At 44.0% G+C, this 21,958-nt stretch overlaps 1 protein-coding gene across 1 annotated transcript; it reads right to left on the reverse strand.

The window, feature by feature from the left end:
• Positions 1–793: 793 nt before the first annotated feature.
• Positions 794–13,112, reverse strand: Gsc (goosecoid homeobox). Its single transcript, XM_030382687.2, has 3 exons — positions 11,977–13,112; positions 10,943–11,319; positions 794–1,530 (listed from the first exon to the last, which is right to left on the reverse strand). The coding sequence occupies exons 1-3, from the start codon at positions 12,716–12,718 to the stop codon at positions 1,243–1,245; spliced, it is 1,407 nt and encodes a 468-aa protein (XP_030238547.1). The 5' UTR covers positions 12,719–13,112; the 3' UTR covers positions 794–1,242.
• Positions 13,113–21,958: the final 8,846 nt, after the last annotated feature.

The following is a 21,958-nucleotide window of genomic DNA, read 5'->3' on the forward strand; positions in this document are numbered from 1 at the left end:
TTATACCCTGAACCCATTGAAAATGGGAAATCAGGGTATAATGGTTTTGTTAAAATGTATGTAACAGGCAGAAGGAGGCGTGGCAGACCCCACAAAGTATATATATTCTTGATCAGGGCGACGAGCTGAGTCGATTTAGCCCTGTCCGTCTGTCTGTCCGTCCGTCCGTCCGTCCGTCCGTCCGTATGTTTGAACGCGTCGATTTCAGAAGATACAAGAGCTAGAGACTTCAACTTTTTTTTAATATGTCCGTATATATCACGCGGATATCGAGTTTATCACTAAAAAACGATAACTCATTCCGATACTTTTTTATCGATAAAAAACCTTATCGAAGATCACTAAAAAAAATTTATCTCCTACATCTTTCAAGCTAGAGTCTCCAAATTTAAAATGTATATTAAGACGCATGTCATACAATTTCGGTTTTTGTTAAAATTTACCCCCCCACCCCCAAATCCACCCCCTCACCCTAATCTTTGTAAAAGTCGTATATCAAATACTAGAGACTTGTGCTTCGGTATACACATACATTTTAACAATATGAATACGTTCTAAAAGTTTCATTACGATCGTACGTCTAGAAATTAAATTATTCAACAAATAAGTTCTCCTAATATTGCCAACACTGCAGCGCAACCCAAGCGCAATCGCCGGTATATATGAGTGTGTGTGTGTGCGTGTATTTGTTTGCATGAGTGCGTGTGTGGGTGCTAATTATTATTGAAATATCAGTTGCTTGTAGGGTTCAGGGGATCTCGTAGTCGAGCAGTCTCGACTAGAGCTTTCTTACTTGTTTTTGTTTGATTTCTTTTGGTTTGATTTTTTATTATTTAAACTTTTGTATGTGTTTGTGTTTTAATAAGTTAAATTTAACATTACATTTATTTAGACTGTTATTTGCTTATTGCTATCGATTATCGATAAGTTTACACTTAAAATTTAATATGCGCTTTACTTTTGGACATGGGGAACACAAGACAACTAGATAAAAAATCACATTCACTCACACACTCACTGGCATACTCACATTCACACACATACATACATACATTTAGTAACTGTACATTTGGCTAATTCTCTTACAGCTTCCACTTCAACAACTTAAAATAATAACAGATTTTCTTCTTCTTTCGTGCTTTCGTGTTGTCTCTTCTTATTTATATACAAAACAAAATTAGTTTGAAGCGCAGCTGCAAATATATTTACAGTTATTTTAGTTGGCTGATCTTGGAGCCCAGCTTAGGCCACCTCCAGATCGGAGGATTCGTCCGCATCACTGTAATGATTCGGATCGCTCTTGATGTGCACCAATTGCGATGCGTAGTCGCATTTGAGGCCGGCGTTGCCACCTGTCGTTGAGCTCGTGTGGCCAGAACTATTGTTGCTGTTGTTGTTGTTGTTGGTGTTGCTGTTGCCGTTGTTGTTGCTGGTGGTGCTGCCACATTGCTCCTCCTGCAGCTTACGCAGTCGCTCCTGCTCCTCGCGCTTCTGTTTACGCCACTTGGCACGACGATTCTTGAACCAGACCTGAAGAAAGAGACAGAGATAGAGAGTGTGTGAGTGAGTGCGAGGAGGCAAAATCTTGGCTTAGTCTAGGCAACCTTTGATATGGCTTCAAAAACACTCATCCGTTTTTCAAATTATATTTTCCATTATGCCCGACCCGCTCAACTGTAAATATTTTAATGTTTTTCATCTTTTTTCTCTGCTTCCGCTGCTCCTACTCCACATTTTCTATGGCTGCTCCTTTGATTTTCTGGTTTATCTGCGCCCAGTCAGTTGCCTGACAACGCCTCCGCCCCTCGTTGTTTTCCTGCTGCTCGTATTCCGCCTAATTAGTTAGCTTATTGTAACTGTAATTAATGTGTTGGGGGGCAGATATACATACAATATAAATGTATGTATGTATGTATGTATGTATGTATAAAAAATGCGGTTCGTTTTCCGCTCGCCGAATCGTATATTTGGGCACTTTTTAATTAGGCTCAGACCACACCCACTCGCCGAGGTCGCCCCGGCCAACCCTTGGCTACTTAGTTAATTAAAACAAAAGCTACAGCCAACTGACTTAGGGGTTAATTTGCTACGGTTAAAAGGGCTCCGCGTGTGTGGGTGGCGCAGAGCCACTCAACCCCACACACTTTCTCACTCCCTCTCTCTTTCTCTCTCACACACACACTTGCGTTGAGCATCTGCTACGCGTATCTCTTGTCATTTTGGCTGTCGCTGTTCTCCTTCTTGTTGTTGCTGTTGCTGTTGTTGTCTCATTGGCAACGGGGTGGAGCCAAATAAACTCAGCTCTGGCTCTCGCCCAATCCCATTGCCAAATGCCGATTGCAGTTGTTATTTTGCAACCCTCGAAATGCTTTTTATTATTGTTTGTTAAATAAATACTCGAATTGTTGCTGCTGTTTCTGTTTCTGTTGCTGCTGCTGCTGCTACAATTTGCAATTGCAGTTGTTGTTTTGAGACAACAAACCAAACAATTTTAATTAGAATAAAAATTAGAGCTTTCATTTTATTTCTAATTTTTTTTTTTCCCTCAAACTTCGCTTTGCAAAGTTTTGCGAGTGCCACGCCCACTGCGCTGCCCGAAACGGTAGAATATTTATGCAGCAAATCGACTAAATTCTGTTGAAATAACAGTGAGATAACAGCAGCTGCTCTGGGCTGCGCCAATGACAGCCAACTGTAGTGCAGTGTTGGAAAATGCGCTAAACTCATAAGCAGAGCAGAGCGCAGCAGAGCAGTGTGCCCCAAAATAGAGCACAGATCTGCTTGAGCTCATTTAAGTTTACATAAATTTTGTGTAAATTTGTGCAGCTGTTGCTGGCTGTGCGAGCGAGTGGTTTGGGAGAAGTGGAGGCTGGGAGGGGCGGTGCTGGCTTATTTGCTTAGGATGGCAGCAAAATGGCGGCGCCCTGGCAACCTTTGAACTGAGCTCAGCTCGGCAACGCAGACAATTTACGTTTGAAAAGTGTGCGTGTGCACAGGCGTGCCTGTGTGTGTGTGTGTGTGTGTGTGTGCGGCAGCTAGGCAGTGGGCATGGTCACGCCTCGCTGCAGCTGTCAGAATGCATTTGTGACAAAATTTAATAACGCAATCTAATGAATTTTTGAATTCAATTTTACAAATGGCCTGCGGGAAAGCAGCTTTCTATACGTGTGTGTGTGTGTGTGTGTGTGTTTGTTTTGCTCTATTTATTTTCATAATTTTATAATTTTATGAGCTTAAGTTATTAAAACCACTCACACACACACACACATACAGAGAAATAATCTGCAGCGATTTCAATGCATTTTTCAAAGCATCAAAAAAACATCAAACAATAAAAGGACTTAGATTGAACAGCTAGCAAATACCCTATATGTATGATTGAGGTTGGGAACGCACTTTAAATGGCATTCAAGACTTGGCAACAGATGAGCGCAATGGAAGCAGGCTTTACTGTATAGAAGTAAGGGACTTACTTAATAATGTTTAATTTATATGCCCATTGAGAGACCGAGACACCAGCTAAAGCTATTTCTCGCTGCATCTATCTCTATCACTCTTTAGCATATCAGTGCATCTACACTTGGACTACAGGGTATCTGGCTATGAATTTAGCTAGCCGCTTAACTATGTCAACAAGCCAGTCATCGAATTGCCTATGCTGCAAATTTAATGCGAATAATCTAAAAATCAGCAATAAAAAATATATTTAAAATAAAAAAAACTCACTTTTTTATATGGCGTGCGCTTGTGGCTGATTAAAATTGCATATTTTAATTAACTCGTAGCCAGGCGGTCGGCGATACGCATCGAACTCTAATCCGGCGGGCAGCGGTTGCCCGGGCAAAAAACCTAATCCCGTAATTTCTACGGCCAACAACGTTCGGGCTATGCACATATATATGTGTATATACATATACATATACATGTATATAGCTGTGGGTGATTGTGTCCCTAACCTTAGGCAGCTGCCACCCCGTTTAAAATCTGACTAACGCACAACATTTGCAATGGCCGCGGGCGCCTTTTTTGCAGCCAACAAAAAGTTGCCAAAAATCGCAGTGAAAATTTTGAGAAATTAAATAAACACAAGTGAAACAAAAAAAAAAAAATCCATGTGTGGCGGTGCGGTGTGTGGTGCGCGCTATGGTGTATGTGGGCTGTGGTGCTGGCCTATGTGTATCAATGAAAATGGTTCGCATGCAAATCGAGCGGCGACGGCGGCTTCAGTTGCGGCGGCTGCTTCGCAAAAAATGGCTTGCAAACACAACAAAATGGCCGCCGCTGGAAGCGACAACTTGGCAGCACTGTGATCGGGACAGGACAGGAAGTTGGCAAGAGGCTGGCAGCAGGCAGCAGGCAGAAGGCAGCGGCAGCGTCTGGCAAATATTGCCACAGATTTTTCAGGCAAAAGCGCATAAATCGCTGATACGTCGAAATCCGTGCGAGTCAAGTGAGCATTCCGGGCCAGGGCAAGGAGGCGGCGGCGTGACGCAATGGCAGCAGCGTGCATGAAATCCATTGAACAAACAGACCGACGGCAGTTGATTTTTAATTAACTACAAAAGCGCTTTATGGCCGCCCCCACTGCCACCGCCCGGCCAGACACAGCTTGTGGGGGCGGCGGTAGTGGTAGTGGAGGTGTGGCAGACAAAACGTGGCATTTTCTGTTATTGTTTGATTTTTGGCAACGTAAAATGTGCTGACCAGTGCCATGCCCATGCAGGATTACCAAAATGCAGCGCTGCGTAAAATGTTGCCACATAGCTGTATAAACACACACACACACATACACAGAGAGATATGCTTGTGTGTGCGTGTGTGCGCTATGCAGTCATATTGTCGCTGTGCTATGATAACTTTGCGCTTCGTTAATCGCCGCAGCTGTGCGCCTAATTTTCATGTTTTTGCAGCCTCGCAAAATGCAGCCAAAAACCAAACAAAACTCTGCCAAAAGTCAAGTTGAAAAATTGTCCCTGCACTTGATTGGCACTGTGTGTATCGCTCTCTCTCTCTCTCTCTCGCTCGCTCACTGTTACCATGTATGTAGGTGGGGCCCGGGGCCAGTCAAAATGGCGGCTGCCATTGCACAGTGCAGAACGAGCTGGTTGCTCTAATTAGTGAAAATTGGCAACGCAAGTCGGTTGGAAAGTTCGTCACCAACACTGGCAAGCGCTGGTCGCTGCTGTTGTTAGTGTTGTTGTTGCTGTTGCTGCTGCTGATGTTTCCGTGTTGTTGGATTAAAAATCGCGCAGCCGTGAAAATTGCTCGTTACGGCTACAGCTGCGTACGCTTGGGTTTTATAACGCAACAAGGCTGCTGACGGCAGAGGCAAAAATAACCTTCAACTGGTTACGTATATACAGAGTTCACTAATTAAAGACGTAAGACTTTTATCAGAATTTCTTACGTGCAAGCAATTGTCCTTGATTTTTTATATTAATATACTAAGCCATTGCTTATTTATCGATAGTAATAAAATTATTTATGCAATTCAATTTGACTATCGCAAAGCAGAAATGTTAGCGAAAATTACAAAAACAAAGTCAATGCAGAGCAGCTTTACACATGCATTTAAACGATCACAGTTAGAATTGCAAACATATGCATTTGTGTACGTGTGTATGTTAAGCAAATGAGCTGACAGGCATAAGCAGTGTGAGATCTCATTTTTGTCTCTTTCACACTCTCTAATTTCTGCCTCGATCATCAGGCGAATGACAAGGACAAAATGGTCGCAGTAATTCGATGAGTCGCGAGTGCGTGCGACAGAGATGGCATGATTTTCTTATTGCATGGCTGAGTGAAGCATTTCTTTACGTTTGAGTGATGAGGTGCGCTGCAATTATGTCAGATCACAGCTTATGCTTCGTTAAGTATACAAAAAAATGCCTCAAAATAATGTAAATTTTTACGAGAAAAAACGTTGATAAGGAAAACATTTTAACTGTGATTAATTGCTGGCCGCAAACCCCGCTGGGTATGTGTGTGTGTGTGTGTGGGGCTGACCTTTTAAAAGCTTAGCGACGTGCACCTGTCCAACTCATCCCTGCCAACGCCCTCCCGCCACTTTCTGCACCCAGCTAAGCTCAGGCTTAGCGCTTTTTGTGTAAATTTATGCAGCTTCGAGGCCAATTTTCGCTCCACACAATATTTGTCTATGGTTACACGCTTCGACAGCCAAAACTGTAAAGCAAACAGGAAGCAAATGTACAGAAATCTCTCCCCTGCCAACCACTCATCAAACCAACCTCACCTCCCTCTCTCGCTCTGCACCTTTGTGTGTGCCTGGGGCCACAAACGCACTTTGCGCCGCAAAAGTCCCGCGAGAATTGAGAGGCAGCAGCAAGAGTGACCCTTAAACGTTGTCGACACGCACACACACACACACACACACACACACGCATATAGAGCGTAAGGCGTAAAATTGCGAAAGCGAAATTGCTCTCAAGTGTTTGAATAATGGAAAATTATGAAAAATATAACAACAAAAAATAACAGCAGTCGCAGCAGGCGGGGGAGGGGGAGGTGGCTCTGAAGTGGTCCGTGTGAGTTTTTGCGGCCAGTGCAACAATGTGGCAACGCTGCGTGGTGGGTTGGAGGGTGGTTGGTGGATGCTGCGCGCAGTGGTTTGCTGTTTGCCCGCAGGCCACTTCATTGTTGTTGTCTGATTTTATTATTATTATATTTTTTTTTTTTTGGAAATTAACGAAAATCTGCTGATTCCAGCTCATTGCCATTTTAATTTCATTTGATTCAAACACTAAACAAACAAAGAGAAGAGACTGAGCAGCACGGCAGCACTGAGAGAAATAGCTAAAGAGTACTGAGAGCAATAGTTTCTATGAATCATATGTATTTTTTTTAGCACAAATTTAGATTATTTCTAAAATCGTTTCTCTGCTCACATTAAGAATCTTCGATCTCTGCTCCACTTGAGCTGATACCCAAATATGCCTGATTTATTTCTCCAAGTGTACTTCAAGTGTTTTGTGGGTGGGCGTTCTGTTAATGTGTTTATTATTGCTACTGAGAGTTGCAATAATAATAACGATGATGATGATGATGATTAGAATAACAATAGTGGCAGGAGCAAGAGCAATTGCCTAATTGCTGCACCGCAGGTGGCCCAGATCCCGAGCCACTTGATTGTGCAACCCACACATCAAAGCGGCAACAAAACGGGGCAAGGACTCGCCGTGTTTGTCTCCCTTTGAGGCTGGCGCGCAAATCCGAGCCACTGCGATCACACAATGGCCCAATGAGTGAGCACATTCTGTGCCGACCCTTTTCTCTTCTTCTGTTCGAGAAACCCAAAAGCCAACAAAAATATTTAAAGAGACGTATAGAGAAAGGGCGAGAGGAAAAGGGTGGAAGAGAGTGAGATAGTGAGATGCTTACTAATTTCTTGGCGACGACAAAGATAAATATTTGCGCTGCGCTTGAAGAGTTTATTGACTTGGCTACGACTACGACTACGACTCGGCCTCTTATGGCCATAATGAAGATCAGCAATATGATAATAATGCTGCGACTGCTGCTGCTGCTGCTACTGCTGTTTGGGAATCTGGAATCGGGAATCCGAAAATGAAATCACCTCAATCACTTGAGCTGCGGGATTAGGCGTATTTGACTTGCACGCACCAACGAGAACAAAAAAACAATGAGCATCTCAGCCAGACCGAGATTGAGGCCCCGGGCTGAGCGGCTGTGTGGTCAACTCTCTCGCGCCCAGCTACTGTTTTACCCAGCGCAGAGAGCCAGCGCGGAGCGGCGACAGCATGCTTGCCCACTCGACTGTCTAAATAAAAATAATAATTGTAAATGATGAAGTCAAAATAAGCAGATCATTTAAATGGCGATGGGAACCCAATTGCGCATACAATTTGTCATTTTTACCGTGCTTATCACATATACATACATACATCTATATATGTGTGTGAGTGTGTACACCCTGTAATTATTGGCAGATTGTGAACTTGAGAGGGCAGAGTTTATGAAATCTGTGTGGATTAAGTTAGAGCTGGAGCTAGATACTTAATGGAGCTAGGTATTACTATAATATATAATGTACATACACATGTTATATGTATTTACCGTATTCTTAACAGCCTATCAATCTTAGGTCTGTATATAACCTATATATGATTCATGGCATACCTTGACATCTATTCAATCAATAAAGCGCTGTCTCGCAGATTTTCTATATTTTCATATATTAAAGAGAAAACATACAAAACAAATTTAATTGATATACAGGGCATTCCTACAGGGTATCTTTCCAGCGCATACTTTGGTCTGTTCGTTCGATGACTTGTTTAGTGATTGTTGTTGTTGTTGTTGCTGCTGCTGTTGATGCTGTTGTCTTAGGCAAGATTTTTAATAATTATTGCCACTTATGGCATTGCCATAGAGCCAAACAGAGAGTCGGCCGAGAGCCAGCCGAGAGCCAGCAGAGCGAGAGGCATTTGGATGGATGCGGAATCTGAAGCGGACGCGGACGCGGACATGGGCGTAGGGGTCTTTAAGTGGTTGGCTCTCGGGACACTTGGCATGCAAATATGCTAAACAGTAGCCGAGTGGCTGCCCCTGGCAGCTGTTTGTCTAGAGCAGCGGGACGGCAGCGCGGCGGCAGCGGTGCCGCAACTGGAAGACGCCGCTCAAGTTGATTATGCTGCTTAAGTCAATGGCGAGCGATGACGGTGCACAAGATTTTGGATTTGGCTGCTTTGGCATAATTGTTAGTGTTGTTGTTGTTGTTGTTGCTGCTGTGTCTGTTGTCTCTGTCAGAGACAAGTTTCAAGTCGCTTTCTTGTATGTTAATTAAGCCAGCTAGTCGTCGCTCAGCCTGCCCCCTCTCTATGACCAGCAACTTTTTGGGGGCTCAGCGTCACTTGCCCAATTTCAATTAAGCTGTTTGTGAAATATCTAAAGCAAGACAACAACAGAAAAGAAATATCAAATCTAATCAAATTCCCAAGCCCAGAATCAGTTACAGCCCCCCTCACCAGCCAGCGCATATCCTAATCCGCTTAGAATGCGACGGCTTTTGAGTTTGTCGCCTAGGCGAAGGCGTCAATTGCGCCCGCGGGCTAATGTCACAGCAGCAGCAGCAGCAACAACAACAACAACAGCAACAACAGCAGCAGCTTGTTACGCAATTTAATGCTAAATAACTGTTGGTTATCTTAAGCCGAACGACAAACACGAACTACAAGCATAAACACAACCCCTTGGCACACACACACACACACACACGCATACACCTTTCGAGTGAGTTTGGGCACACGCAAATGTCAACAAATGTCGCACTTGGCGTGCTTCCACTATGCAGTGGGTGGTGCGGGCGGTTGGGGTGGTTTAGATTAAACATTGACCGGCAGCATATTGTCAAAGCGACGCTAATCCTTATCAAGGACGCCTAGTCAGCAAGCGCGATAACCCACCTTCAATCAGCAGGCCGCTAATCACTCAATAACAACAACAACAGGAAGAGGAAGCGGAGGAGGAGGAGAAGGAGGAGGCGCCGCTATCAGCGCCATCAATAAATTGCTTAGAAATTAAATTGTCAACTTTTGTCGTCGCACTCAACCAAAAATTAGTTGTTTGCTCGCCCCGCAACACTAATGGACTTTCAATGGCTTGCACCACGACCACCACCACCAGCAGCAGCAGCAGCAGCAGCAACACAGGGTAAGCCGCACCACTCGCTGAGATTTGTTGCTGATTTGCCTAATGTGAACTCTCTGTCCATGGAGGGTTGTAAGCGCCGCCCGGGGTAGGCTTTGGCTGGCCCTGGCGCGAGAGGAGGAGGCAGAGCTCGCCGCGCTCTGCTCTGTTTACATTGGCAATGATACGGCCTAACCTCAATGCTGAGGGCCAGCCTATGGCCCATTACTCAAATTAAGTGAATCAGGACATTGTTTTGCTGTTTGTCTGCCCGGGCTGGCAGCGAAGCCAGACAAATGCTAAACGCTGACAACTAAATAAACAGCAAGAAGTTCACATCGAGCGAGATTGCACTGCAGATGGATAGATGGATAAAGATGTGGATATGAATGTGTGTCTGTGAATGTCGATGCCGAACAAAGCCCAGCAAGGGCTGGACCGAACGGGGGCGGGTGACGGCACTCAATTGGTTTCGCGCGCAGCATTAAAACGAGCGTGAAATTAAGGACTTCCACTCATTGGAGATCGGATTCACGCTTTAACCACTTTGTAATTGAAATGGATGCTTGAAGGTGGCCAGCTAATGGTGGGACTTGAGGCTTGCTTTAGAGGGTTATTGAAGCAAATATGGTTTATTTCTATTTGGTTTTGGAATGTGTTAAAATATTTTATCTAATTGATTGGCCAATCGGCTAATTCAACCAGTTTCAAATGAATATTTGGATATTCTTTCTAAGATCTCTGCTGATACTTTACTTATTGAATATATGATAGTACTCTTTTATGCCTATTGCCATCAAGAGAGTGGAGGGTATTATAGAAATTTCGTTTAACTCTAACTCCAATATTGTTAAGCTTTTGGGTCTGTTAACTGCTGAACTTAATCAGTTTAAAGTAGATCTGGATCTAAACCACCTTGGATTCTATTTATCATGTATGGAATATATGCTTCGACCCGTCCTTACTAACCTGTTTTTCTTCTACTCCTGCTTATATTAGCCTCTGTACTAAGCTAGTACCTAAAAGGATCTTCTTCAGGCTTTATCATATATATTTATCATAACTATTTAATCACATTTCTTTTAGTGTGCCCCTTTGTTAAATGAGTCGTAATACTTTCACTAAATAATTGCCTATCTACAGATCCCGTTTACGAACTCTAAAATTCCTTTGTAGACAAGCTTAATTTGCCCCTCCTGAATACATTCCGAAATTCCTTCCTGCTTGCGGAAGAATCCCTTTAACCCAACATAAATTCATTTGGACATCGACTTACCTCCACGCGCTCCTCCTTGAGATCAACCTTGAGGGCGAGCTGCTCGCGCAGCACAACATCTGGATAGTGCGTTTTGTCAAACGTGGCCTCCAGTTGCTCCAGCTGCTCCTCGGTGAAGATGGTGCGATGGCGACGCTTGCGTTTCGGCGGCGGCCCATGGCCCAAATGGCCCAGGCCCAGGTGGTGCTGGGCGTGGTGGGCCAAATGCGGATGCGGATGGGCGTGCGGATGATGCGGATGATGGCCGTGGGCGGAGAGGCCAGCAGCCGCAGCAGCCGCGGCGCCATGCCCACTGACGTGCGCCTGCATCTGGGCGGCGGCGACGTGAGCAACGGCCGCGGCATGCATGTAATTGGGATAAAAGTTGGGATAGGCCACTGCGAAGGCAAAAGAAACGCTGATGAAATTCATGTGGAAAACAATCGCGAGCGGAACGGGAAATTCTTTAAAATGCGCATAACAAAGCAGAACAAGCAACGGCGGTTGCCATGTGGCGCGCTTCCGATTGCAATGAAGCGCCCATTGGGGCGTGGCGGCTGGGGCAGGGGGATAAAAAACGGGAAGAAAACTTTGACGTTTTAATTCATTCATGCCTAGGCGACGAGGGCCTTTGAATTTGAATGTGGCGCATGTGGAAGCCAGGGCGAGCGTTTGCATAAAATTGCGTGAGGGAATCCCACGCTCGAATCAACATAAGACCCCAGCCAATGGACTGATAGCGAACCGCCCGACGACACACAACCCCCTTGCGGTGGGAAGCGCTGGCAGGGCTTACAATGCAAATCCTCTCACCGCAGAAATGGAACGGAATTCGAAATCATCTTTCACGGATCAATGCCTAATTATGAATAATGCCATTCAGGCAGGAAGAAGAAGAAATAAAATGTGGAAATGCGGTTCAATAAATTTCGGAATCCGTTCAACGATCCAAAACAGATAACCTTAAGGTGTTTGCCAGCTGAACAGAAGCCGGAGAGGTTGGGCCAGCGAGCCGAGGGCGTCAATCAACCCAGCCCATCCACAGCTTTACTCACCTAGGAAATCCGATGGGGAGGCTGCGAAGCCACTCGCTGCTGCCGCCGCCAGATGACCGAGATGCAGGCCAGGATGCTGCAGCATGGCAGGAACCCGCTGCGGTCGGATCGGGCTGGCTGCGGCGCTGGAGCTGGAGTTGGAGTTGGGCGAGGCCGGGGACTCGGTGCTGCGCTTGACCAGACCCAGGCCGAGGCTGCCATTGATGCTGATGTTGTTGTGATTGATGCTGTTGTTGTTGTTGTTGTTGTTACTGTTGCTGCAGTTATTGTTGCTGCTGCCGTTGTTGATGTTGTTGCTGTTGCTGGCAGCAGCAGCTGCCGCTGCATTGCGTGAGCCCAGAATGCTGTCTATGGTAAAGAGCGAGGCGGCTGCAGCGGATGCTGCAGTGGGTCCACTCACGCGCGGACGCTCCTCGTCCAAAATGGTGGCGCCCGACTGGGAGCCATCGTCGGAAGAGGGCGTCTGCGATTGTGGCTGTTGTTGTTGATGCTGCTGCTGCTGTTGTTGTTGCTGTTGCTGTTGCTGCTGCAGCACCGATTGCAGCCGCTGGCCCAGATAGCCGCATTGCTGCGAGTTGAGCAGCATGGCGGTGGTCAGATGGTAGGCGGCATTGCTGGCATTGGCAGGCGAGCGCGAGCGCTGCATTTGGCGTGGCGGCTGCTGTTGCTGGTGGTGCTCGCCCAGATCGGTGGCGCAACGCTTGAGCACGTAGGCCGCCGGCGGTGAATTCGTTTCGACCATGTGACCGAGTGTGCTGGGCGGCGGCGTTGGGGGCGGTGAGCCCGGCGAGGGACTGGGCGTGCTGACAACGGTTATCTTGAACTTGGCCTTGGCCGAACTGCTGTCGCTGCTGGCGCCTCCCGCTAGCTGCGACGGCGTGGTCCACAGTGATGACAGAATTTTGGCGGATTTTGTGTATGGACGTGAATGAGAAATAATTGTTATCTTTGCTATGGGTAATTGTCACGTTCGTTTTAAGTCACACACACACGCACACACACATACACGCACGCACAAGCACTTGAAAAACACACGCGACGTGTCTTGGCTTGTGACTGAAGAGATTTTGCGTGCTACTGAAACTGAACCCTTCTTGTTCGCTCGAGCTACGAAACTGTTTTGAATGCCACGTTCAGCGACGGCTGCGGCGGCAGCAGCAGCAGAAGCAGAAGCAGCGACGACGCGCACGACAAGTTGTCAATCTCTCTAGCATACATACTCATGCACTCCCTCTCTCTAGCATTCATACACACACACACACACACACACATACATGGCAGACATTTTCGTTCTGTGGCCAATCAGAGAGCAGCTTGACTTAGCTGAGTCCACGCCTATGCGCTCGCTCTTGCTGCCATACAGAAAGCATAGAAAGAGAGAGAGAGAGAGGGACAGACAGAGAGAATGGGCGCGAGAGCAAGTATCTGCTGAGAGCGCATACAATGCGTTCAACGTGGTTGTTGTTGTTGCTACTGCTTTTGCTCTTGCTCTGTTTTGGTGGTGGTGGCTGATATGGTGGACGCCCTCTGGCTGCTGCTGTGCGTTGCGTGAGTGCGACATCTACTTCATCCGCATCAACCGTTACCCGTTAGCTAGCCGCAAAGATGGCGCGCTCAAAAGATAATGCTGAGCTGTCTCTCAGCATAAAGCTTTTGTCTGCTACGCTGCTGCTGCTACTGCTGCTATTGCGACGTGGGCGTGCTACTCTCTCTCGCTGCTGCTTTGGCTGCCGCTACTGCCGCTGCTGCTGCGTTTTTTTGCTGTCTTTCTTTTCCCTTCTGACAGTTATTTATACAGATAAAGTCATCACTGACAGCCCCCGCGGCTCGCGTCAGCGTGCGAGCGAGCGAGTGCGCTATATATAGGCTAAGCAGCTCGCACTCACACTGCCAAATACTGCTGTAATGTGGAAAATTATGTGCTGGAGTTCGCGCTGTTGAGATTGTGCTTGCGCGGGGGGTTGCGCGGCCGTTGTCGACTGCGCTGCGCGGCGCCGTATCTTAAGAAGATAATGACTAAATTAATGCTTTTATGTTTTTGGCAACACATAAACATCATTATGCGCTCAATCCTCGCTCGGGCGCACGCTCCTCCAGCGTTGGGCGGGCGAGTGCCTGGAATGGGCGGCAGCTGCGGCTGCGTCTGCTTATGTATTGGCCAGTTGAATGTGACGGCTTGTATATAGACTGTTTTTGAGTGTGCGTGTGTGTGTGTGTGTGTGTGTGTGCGTGTTGGGGGAATCTCTGAAGTCAGCGCCATTTACTGATTAACTGGATGGAGCAAGAGCAGCATTGTGTTATGTTAGATCGGGTAACGGGACATTGTTAACTGTACTTATGCACATGTATGCATGCATGCGTTTGTGTGTGTGTGTGTGTGCCTGTATGTGTTTATTTGTGCATATGAAAATATTTTAATCTAAAGTTTCCACATCAAACATGCCCAAATGCAAATCCCAAATGTCCTCCGGGCCACCAAGCCAAATGCAGCAAAAGCACAAACTAAGCATTGACTAATGATAAATGCACTGGCAGAGCCAAACCTTAACTGGACGCCCCAAAACCATATGCTATGCTACAACACGAGTGGAGTGTAGAGTCGGGTAGAGTTGGTGGCGAGTGGCTTATGTGCATGCAGCTCGTATGTAACCAACTGATTATGTGGCCACCGCCCGCGCTCTGTAAAAGGATGAAAGGATCTGAGCGACATGGGCGACAAAGGCGACATGTACGACCTGTGCTGCTGCTGCCGTTGCTGCTGTTGCTGCTGTTGCTGTAGCTCTGCTGCGCTCGAATGTTGCCAATGCTTTTAGAAATTATTGAATAATTAAGCATGCCAGCAGCGATTGCTCCAACTCCAGCCCCCACACTTCTTGCTGCCAGCCAGCCATTGGAGCGTTAATAGTCAGCATCAGCTTGAATATGTGTGTGTGTGTGTGTGTGTGTGGTAGTCGTAGTGGACCTTCCTCGTCTGTCTACTATTTGTTTTTGCTCTGAACTTCTTACATGAACCAAAACCAGCAACTCCCGACGGGAATTGGCGACGTACACACACACACAAACACATACACATACATGTGCATACATGTGGAGTGCGCCTCGATAAGCTCAAAAGTTGGGCTGAAGCAGAAGGATCCAATTCTCCAACTTTAGCAGCATTTGGATTTTTATTGTTATGCTCTTACAGAGGGTATTCCGAAATTTGTTAGTTTGTTGGGTTATATTGATGATCTAAGAGTTCTTGTGGAACAATCCTTAGTTTTATGAATTTGACGATCATTGATAAAATTAGTTAAAAGTACTTCTCATTATCGTTCTTATAATGATGAAAATATGAATAATGGGGTTGAAGCTTATATCTGAAAATATTGATACATCATTATTTAAATATAAAATAAAAAGAATATACAAATATCTGACGAATTTGTAATATGATAATATGAATTTAGGTATTAAATATATTTAAGAATATTAATAATATATAAATACTATGGCTTCTATTTGAGAAGTTTTCTTTCCAAAAGAATTTCCTTTTTTTATTATCTGATATTGAATTGATTGGTAATGTGAATAAAAAGTTCGGATCATTTATTATTCTATTAAAATTAAATAATTTAGTGTGTATTTAGATTTGCATTTAAATATGAGAACTGTTTATAAAATTGTTTTAAAAAGGTTTCACTCATTTATATATGTATTTACATGCGACTAATAGGACAACTATTTATAGTACTTGGAGTTTTATTTGATTAAAAATGCATTTTATATGCATAAGTAGAATATATATACGCATATATAAATATAAACTCTATCTCCCATTGATCGCTTGAGAAGATCTGTTTGGTCAAATTCACATAATTCAAGTTCCATAGGTGCAAGCATATATAATCTTCGACTTGATTCAATGCATCTCTTCTCTTCATTTTTTCGCTTGCTCACGCTCGCAATCATTTTTTTCGCATTTGTTCGCATATATTTTTTCTCTCATTTCATTTCATTTTCGTTTTTCTTTCTTTTCGCAATCTGAAACTTTGATTCAGTGTTTTGCTGTAGCCGGTTGCCGGCACTTTTTGTTTTAGTTCGTAGATTGAATTTTAAATAACAAATTAAATTAACTCGACTAAGTATTGTGCGAGTCTTTGGCAATGCTCTCAGCTGTCGAGCGAGTGACTGCTCGAGCGAGTCCACTGGAAAAAGTTCAATTGGCAAAGGACTGTGTAAACACAGTGGGAATAAAAGGTTTTTCTACTTTTGCTACTTCCTTTTGCTGTTGCTGTTGCTGTTGCTATTGCTGTTGCTATTGCCCGATGCTCGAGTCGTTTATCATGGATTTTTATTTCGATTTCGATTTTTCAATTCGATTTTGATTTCGCGCCGGCGGCAATTTGTTGCTCTCTGCTTGAGCCAAATTAGAAAAGTTTCCATTTTTTTTCTCTCAGCTCCGCTCACTCAGCGAGGAGGTTTAAGGGGGTGAGCGGAAGGAGGCAGCGCGTGTGAACTTTGGGTATTTGTCTAGTTAAAAATTTAAGCGAATTGCGAATGGAAGCCATGTCGAAGCTAACTGCTGCCTGTTGGCTGGTGGCTGATGCCTGATGCCTGATGCTGACATTGATATGTTAATGGAATCGTCGTCCAGGCATCTAATCCTCGCCTCTCAGCCACCCTGCTCGACAGTGGCTGACACCGGTTTCCCATTCGCTTTTTACTTGTCAATTAAATGTTTAATCCAAATATCGTTTTATGCGTCGCAGTTGCGCAGGCATCAAGGGATCAAGCCCCGGGATCAGTATCCGGATCAGTTTAATCTTGCGATATGCGTAAGCGTGCAAATTGCTATGATTACGCATGCGTCATGATCAAATGCGCCAGCAAGAGAGAGAGAGAGAGAGAGAGAGAGAGAGAGAGAGAGAGAGAGAGAGCTAGAGCGAGAGGCAGCAATAACAATCGCGCTGAGAACAAAAGGTGCAATAAAACCTTGCATGCGGCCGTACATAAAATGGAAAACTGGAATTGCACAAAGCCCTAAATCAAACTGAGCGAGAGAGAGAGAGAGAGGGAGATAGGGAGAGATATAGAGCAAGAGAGAGTGAGGCAGACAGGGCATGAGAGCGTGCGAGTGATAAATGTGGATGAATGAAGCGGGGCGTGAGGCGAACTCGGCGAACTCAGCAAAATGGCCGCCCGGAGTGGACGATCCTGCAGAGCTGAAGCAGCTGCTGCCCCTGCAACACAAACGAGTGCAAACAAGCAGCGCACACTTTGGTCTGTGCTCTGCGGGTTTCTGTTTGGCCATAAACAAATTGTAAGTCGTGCATTGAGAGATTCGAGTGGATATTTATATTGACATATCCTAACCATATACAACATGAGTATGTGGCAGTTCCTTGAGGGATCTCGCCTACATTTGCATTAGCTATAAATATGCTCAAAACGGTCGATTGAGGCTTAGGCAGATGCAGAGGAATTGGAATACATATGTGGGCACAGGCATTGGCTTGGATTAACTAAAATAATTGTTAGTATGAAAGTGTAACAGTTAGTATAGGTATGCCATTCTTTTGCTGTCTCTTATATGGCGGTATCGTCTTAATCAAATTAATTAAAAACACGAATTAAGGCGTAAATCTGTTTTTCAGATCCTAGTATATGTCTACTGAGCCTTTAGGTATTCTTATTCTTCTAGTTTAAAGATGGAACATATTATTCAGATTAATGATCTATACAAACTGAAATATGATCATTAAATTATGCATATAATTGAAAATTCATATTATTTACATTATTCCTATAATACGTATTATGAATTCATGAAATATTTATTCCTGTTTACTATAGGTCATTTGAGTTTCTCATATTTTCCATACAAGTTTCTTGTTATTAATACAAATCCATAAATCCATTTGGATTTCTTGTAAATTGATTTCTATAAAAGACGAAACTTTCAATTTTTGGTGAGGGTTTTTGTAGGGAGCTCACAGAATTCCACATATTTTGGGTCTTCAATAACTCTCCCGCTCTCGCAAAATAGACAAGGAATTGAAGTAAAATTTAAAACGGAAAGCAAGAATTAATTTGCAAGAAACTGGAAGCACTTCATGTCTAAAGCAATTTATTTGCTATTATTAATTTTCTATAAATATATAAAGTTGAGCTCTACATGAATTGTGCCAGGCATTAAAGTCTCAATTCAATTTCCATAGCCATTTTCTTTTAATTCTCAGTAAATGTTCTTATATTATCCATTAGGATTCCACTCCATTTGAATTAGCAATTGAGTTATGCAAAGAATTTGGAATATATTTTGGAAATTATAAATTCTGATCGAGCTGATAATCTTTTGAAATGCGTTCGCCTCCGCCTATAGTAATTGTAGTAGTGGGAAGCACTTCTCTCTCACACTCTCTCTTTCTCTGTATTTCTCATAATTTTTGTGTTGATTTGATGCGTAATTAAAAATTTAAATTATGTGCCTTGAGGATGTGCGCAAGGAAACAAAAGTGGGTGGCAAATATTTGCGAATGGAAATGGATGGTAAAAGCCAGTAAAACATATATTTGGCAACCCGCAAAGGCAACGGCAACGGTAACGGTAACGGCAAAGGATGTGAATAAATTATGGCTGGCAAAAGTGAAAAGCGACTCTAAATTACTTCAACTCAATTAATTAGCCAGAGCCAGTCCTGTGGACGGCAGGACAACGCGTGTGGGCCGAACTTTTGTTCGTCTGCTATTTGCCTTAACTCTTTTTCCACACAAATCTCACAATGGGGCTGAGGCGGCACTCATCCCTAGGGTTGGGGGGCATTGTGTATGGCCTGTATCGGGTGCTAGGCACCTTTTGTCAAAGGCAGCCAAAGCCAAATAGTAGTCTACTTTTTATGCCAGCTCCGCAGCAAGCGAGCGAGCAAACAAACATGCAAACAAACAAACAAACAAACAGACAAACGAGAAAAGGCTTGCAAAAGATGCCAGAGAAAATAGAGCCTGTGCAGCAGTAGCAGCAGGAGCAGGAGCAGCAGGAGCGGTAGAGGCATTTGCCTCTGCTTGGAGCGCCTCGCAAGACGGCGCAGCTCTCGTCGCGCTGCATTTGTTTGTTTTTACAATTGCCGAGGCCTACGTTCTATTGCCAGCTCTTACTCTCTTCTATATATTTCTTGTTGTTTTTATACCCTGTATAAATTGTAGATGATTAGTAAAGGGGGTAAAGGCGATTCTGATCAAGCGATTCGAGCAGAAGAAATCGGGCTTAGTCTAGTTTACCTATTGTAAATTATATATAAACATACTAGTTGGGTCTGTGATTTATGATATGGGGTATAATAATAAAAAGTGATATAATAATATCATAAATTAATAATATAAAATATATATTGAGTCAATTATTATGATAAGGGCTATAATATATTACACATGATATTATATTCCATATTCCTAGTTGACAGTGCCTAATCGTTAAGTTAGTCTTAATTTTAGACTAATTCGAATCTATAATAAATAAATAAATATACTATATCATATGCAGATCAAGATATTTGTTTAACCTTAAGAACTTCAGGCTAATTTTTGTATTTTCGACAGACTTAGTTCTATTAATAGTTTTTTTTCTTTGTTCTACAGGGTATTTGAAGTTTTGTGCATTTGATTATAAAGAAGATAGCGAAAGAACTGCGACTCAAAAAAGCTAAAAACTTATCCAATTCGATATGCTAGCAGATAAGTCTCAAGAGGTTTTAGGTATTCGAATTACTTGTTAAGGACTTGGCCGAAATGGCTATAAAGGGAGTGGGTCTAGGTCAAGCTGTTCAGTTCTTGTTCAGTTTTGGTAAGAGTTAACCTAGTAGTGACTTATTATAGATAGTATACGTACTACTTGAATGTATGTATGTATATCATAAAAGCATAATTATAGTTAGTAATTCTTCCTCTATCATAAGGAAAACCTATCCATAATCAAACAAGTGAAAATTCCGTTTTCTCTTCGACAATTTAAATTATAAATCGATTAATGTCTATCGGCAAAAGCGATAATTATTAATTGATATACATATGTAGATCAAAAACATAGTTTTCTTTGCTGCTGATAGATCTATATGCTAGAGGATATTTTGACAGTCGAATACGCTCGTTAAGAGAAAGTCTTGCTCCCTTTCTTTGCCTTTCTTTCTCACTCTGCCAGTTTCACTCTCTCTCTCCCTCTCCCTTTCTCTCTTGCTTTGTATTCTTTTGCTTGTTGTGTTCTGTTTTGTTGCCTCTATTTGCCGCGCCGGCCATAAAAAACAATGGCAAAACAATGGCAGCTACTGAGCCAAAGCAAAACCAGATCCCGTACCAGTTTTTCCATCAACTGCAATCAATTGCAGTTTATTTTGATTTGCTCTCTCGCTCTCGCTCTCGCTCTCTCTCTCTCTTTTGTTTCTCTCTACATACATGGGCATTATGAAAAGCGATCGTTTTTCTGGCCGCTTTTCAATTGACCGTTCAAATCGCAACAAGGCTCAGCTGGGATAAGCCCCGTTGTAGCCGCAACAGAGGCTACAGAGGCAGGGAGCTCTGCTCTGCTCTGCTCAACGCTGGGCTGGGCTGGGCACTTTCTGCTGCTTGCTGATGCGCATTTGATTGCTGTTGCCATTGTTGTTGTTCTTGTTGTTGTTGTTGCTGGCGATCCTGGTGCACAAAGCGTGTGTAAGTCCTTGGAAAATCGCTTCGCTCACTTTTTTGCGCTGCCTTTTTTACTTGCCTTTCAATTTCCTGCAACTAATTGCGAGAAAAATCCTTAAGGAATGGCGCAGATTAGCTGCATATCCCTATACAGATATATGTATATACAGATATGTTATTGGAGCTGCCTGTATCTATGTAGATTTGTCAGATGGGTCAGCTGTAACGAAGACGGCTTCCAGTCGAAAAGGGTGTGAAGTGTTGGCTGCAGCGCGTCCACTTGAAAATCTCGTTATCCTGTCAACGTCAGGCGCAGAGCGCAAAAGATGCCAGTCACGACTCTCGGCCTCTCACTCTTTGGGGATGCGCCTCGTCAAGTGGCTGCCCCAGCAATCGGCAGCTGCGGGTGCCGGCGTATCGCTTACCATGCTCAATGAAAAGAGCAAAACAGTCGCCCGCCTACAACCACCAAGTGGATCAGTGGCAGCAGCGGCAATCGAAGCAGCAGCAGCCCTTTTGTCCCATTGTGTTTGTCCTGCTGCTGCCGCTGCTGCTGCTGCTGCTCGGATTGCCGCTTGGGTTGGCTTAGGACGCGGTGTGGTTAAAGCACAAAACTGAGTGCACTCAAACGCCTCGACGGGACTCAATTGTTTTGAGATCAATTTGCAACTTAATTGAAATCCATTTAAAGTAATGAGAGTTACTAACTTGCCTACCCCTAGCCCAGCAACCGGCTCTACCCTTTTCCGCTCTATCCTACACTCTTTTTTTTTTTGGCTAGTCTCGTCCAAGCTGCGGCTCATCCCGTGCTCAAGAATTATAATCCCACGCCACCGGCTGAGCGATACCTGCTGCTCAGCCGCGGACTAGATCAATTTGCAAAACCCTTTGTGAAGGCAAATTGTCATCTTGGCACGCCCGTGCCTTGAGTGTTGCTGAATGGCTAAGGAGTCCAAGTGTTGGTTAACGTTTGAGTAGGATTTAATAATGATGAGACTATAAATTTAAGCAGAGTTTGTTACGATGTCTATTTATGCTGGTATTATATATGTACAGTTTGTCACCCAAGAGACAAATTCACCATTTCAATTAATCAATGAAAAAGGCAAGAGAAAAGCGGAATTCCAGTGTTGCCTAACATAACGACTCGAGCTTTTTGTGCTTTTAAATGGAAATATACAATCACCAACCAGAGATATAATATAATTATTTCATTTGGTAGTCAGTTCATATATTTGGGGCGTAAGAACTATGCAAACAGCAACTAGTGTTGGTTAATGCAAAAATGTCAAACCTATGCGTATACAAAAAGTTATATCGCAATT

The sequence above is a fragment of the Drosophila navojoa genome, chromosome 3, assembly GCF_054131105.1.
Source record: "Drosophila navojoa isolate 15081-1374.11 chromosome 3, UAZ_NAV_1.0, whole genome shotgun sequence".
NCBI lineage: Eukaryota > Metazoa > Arthropoda > Insecta > Diptera > Drosophilidae > Drosophila > Drosophila navojoa.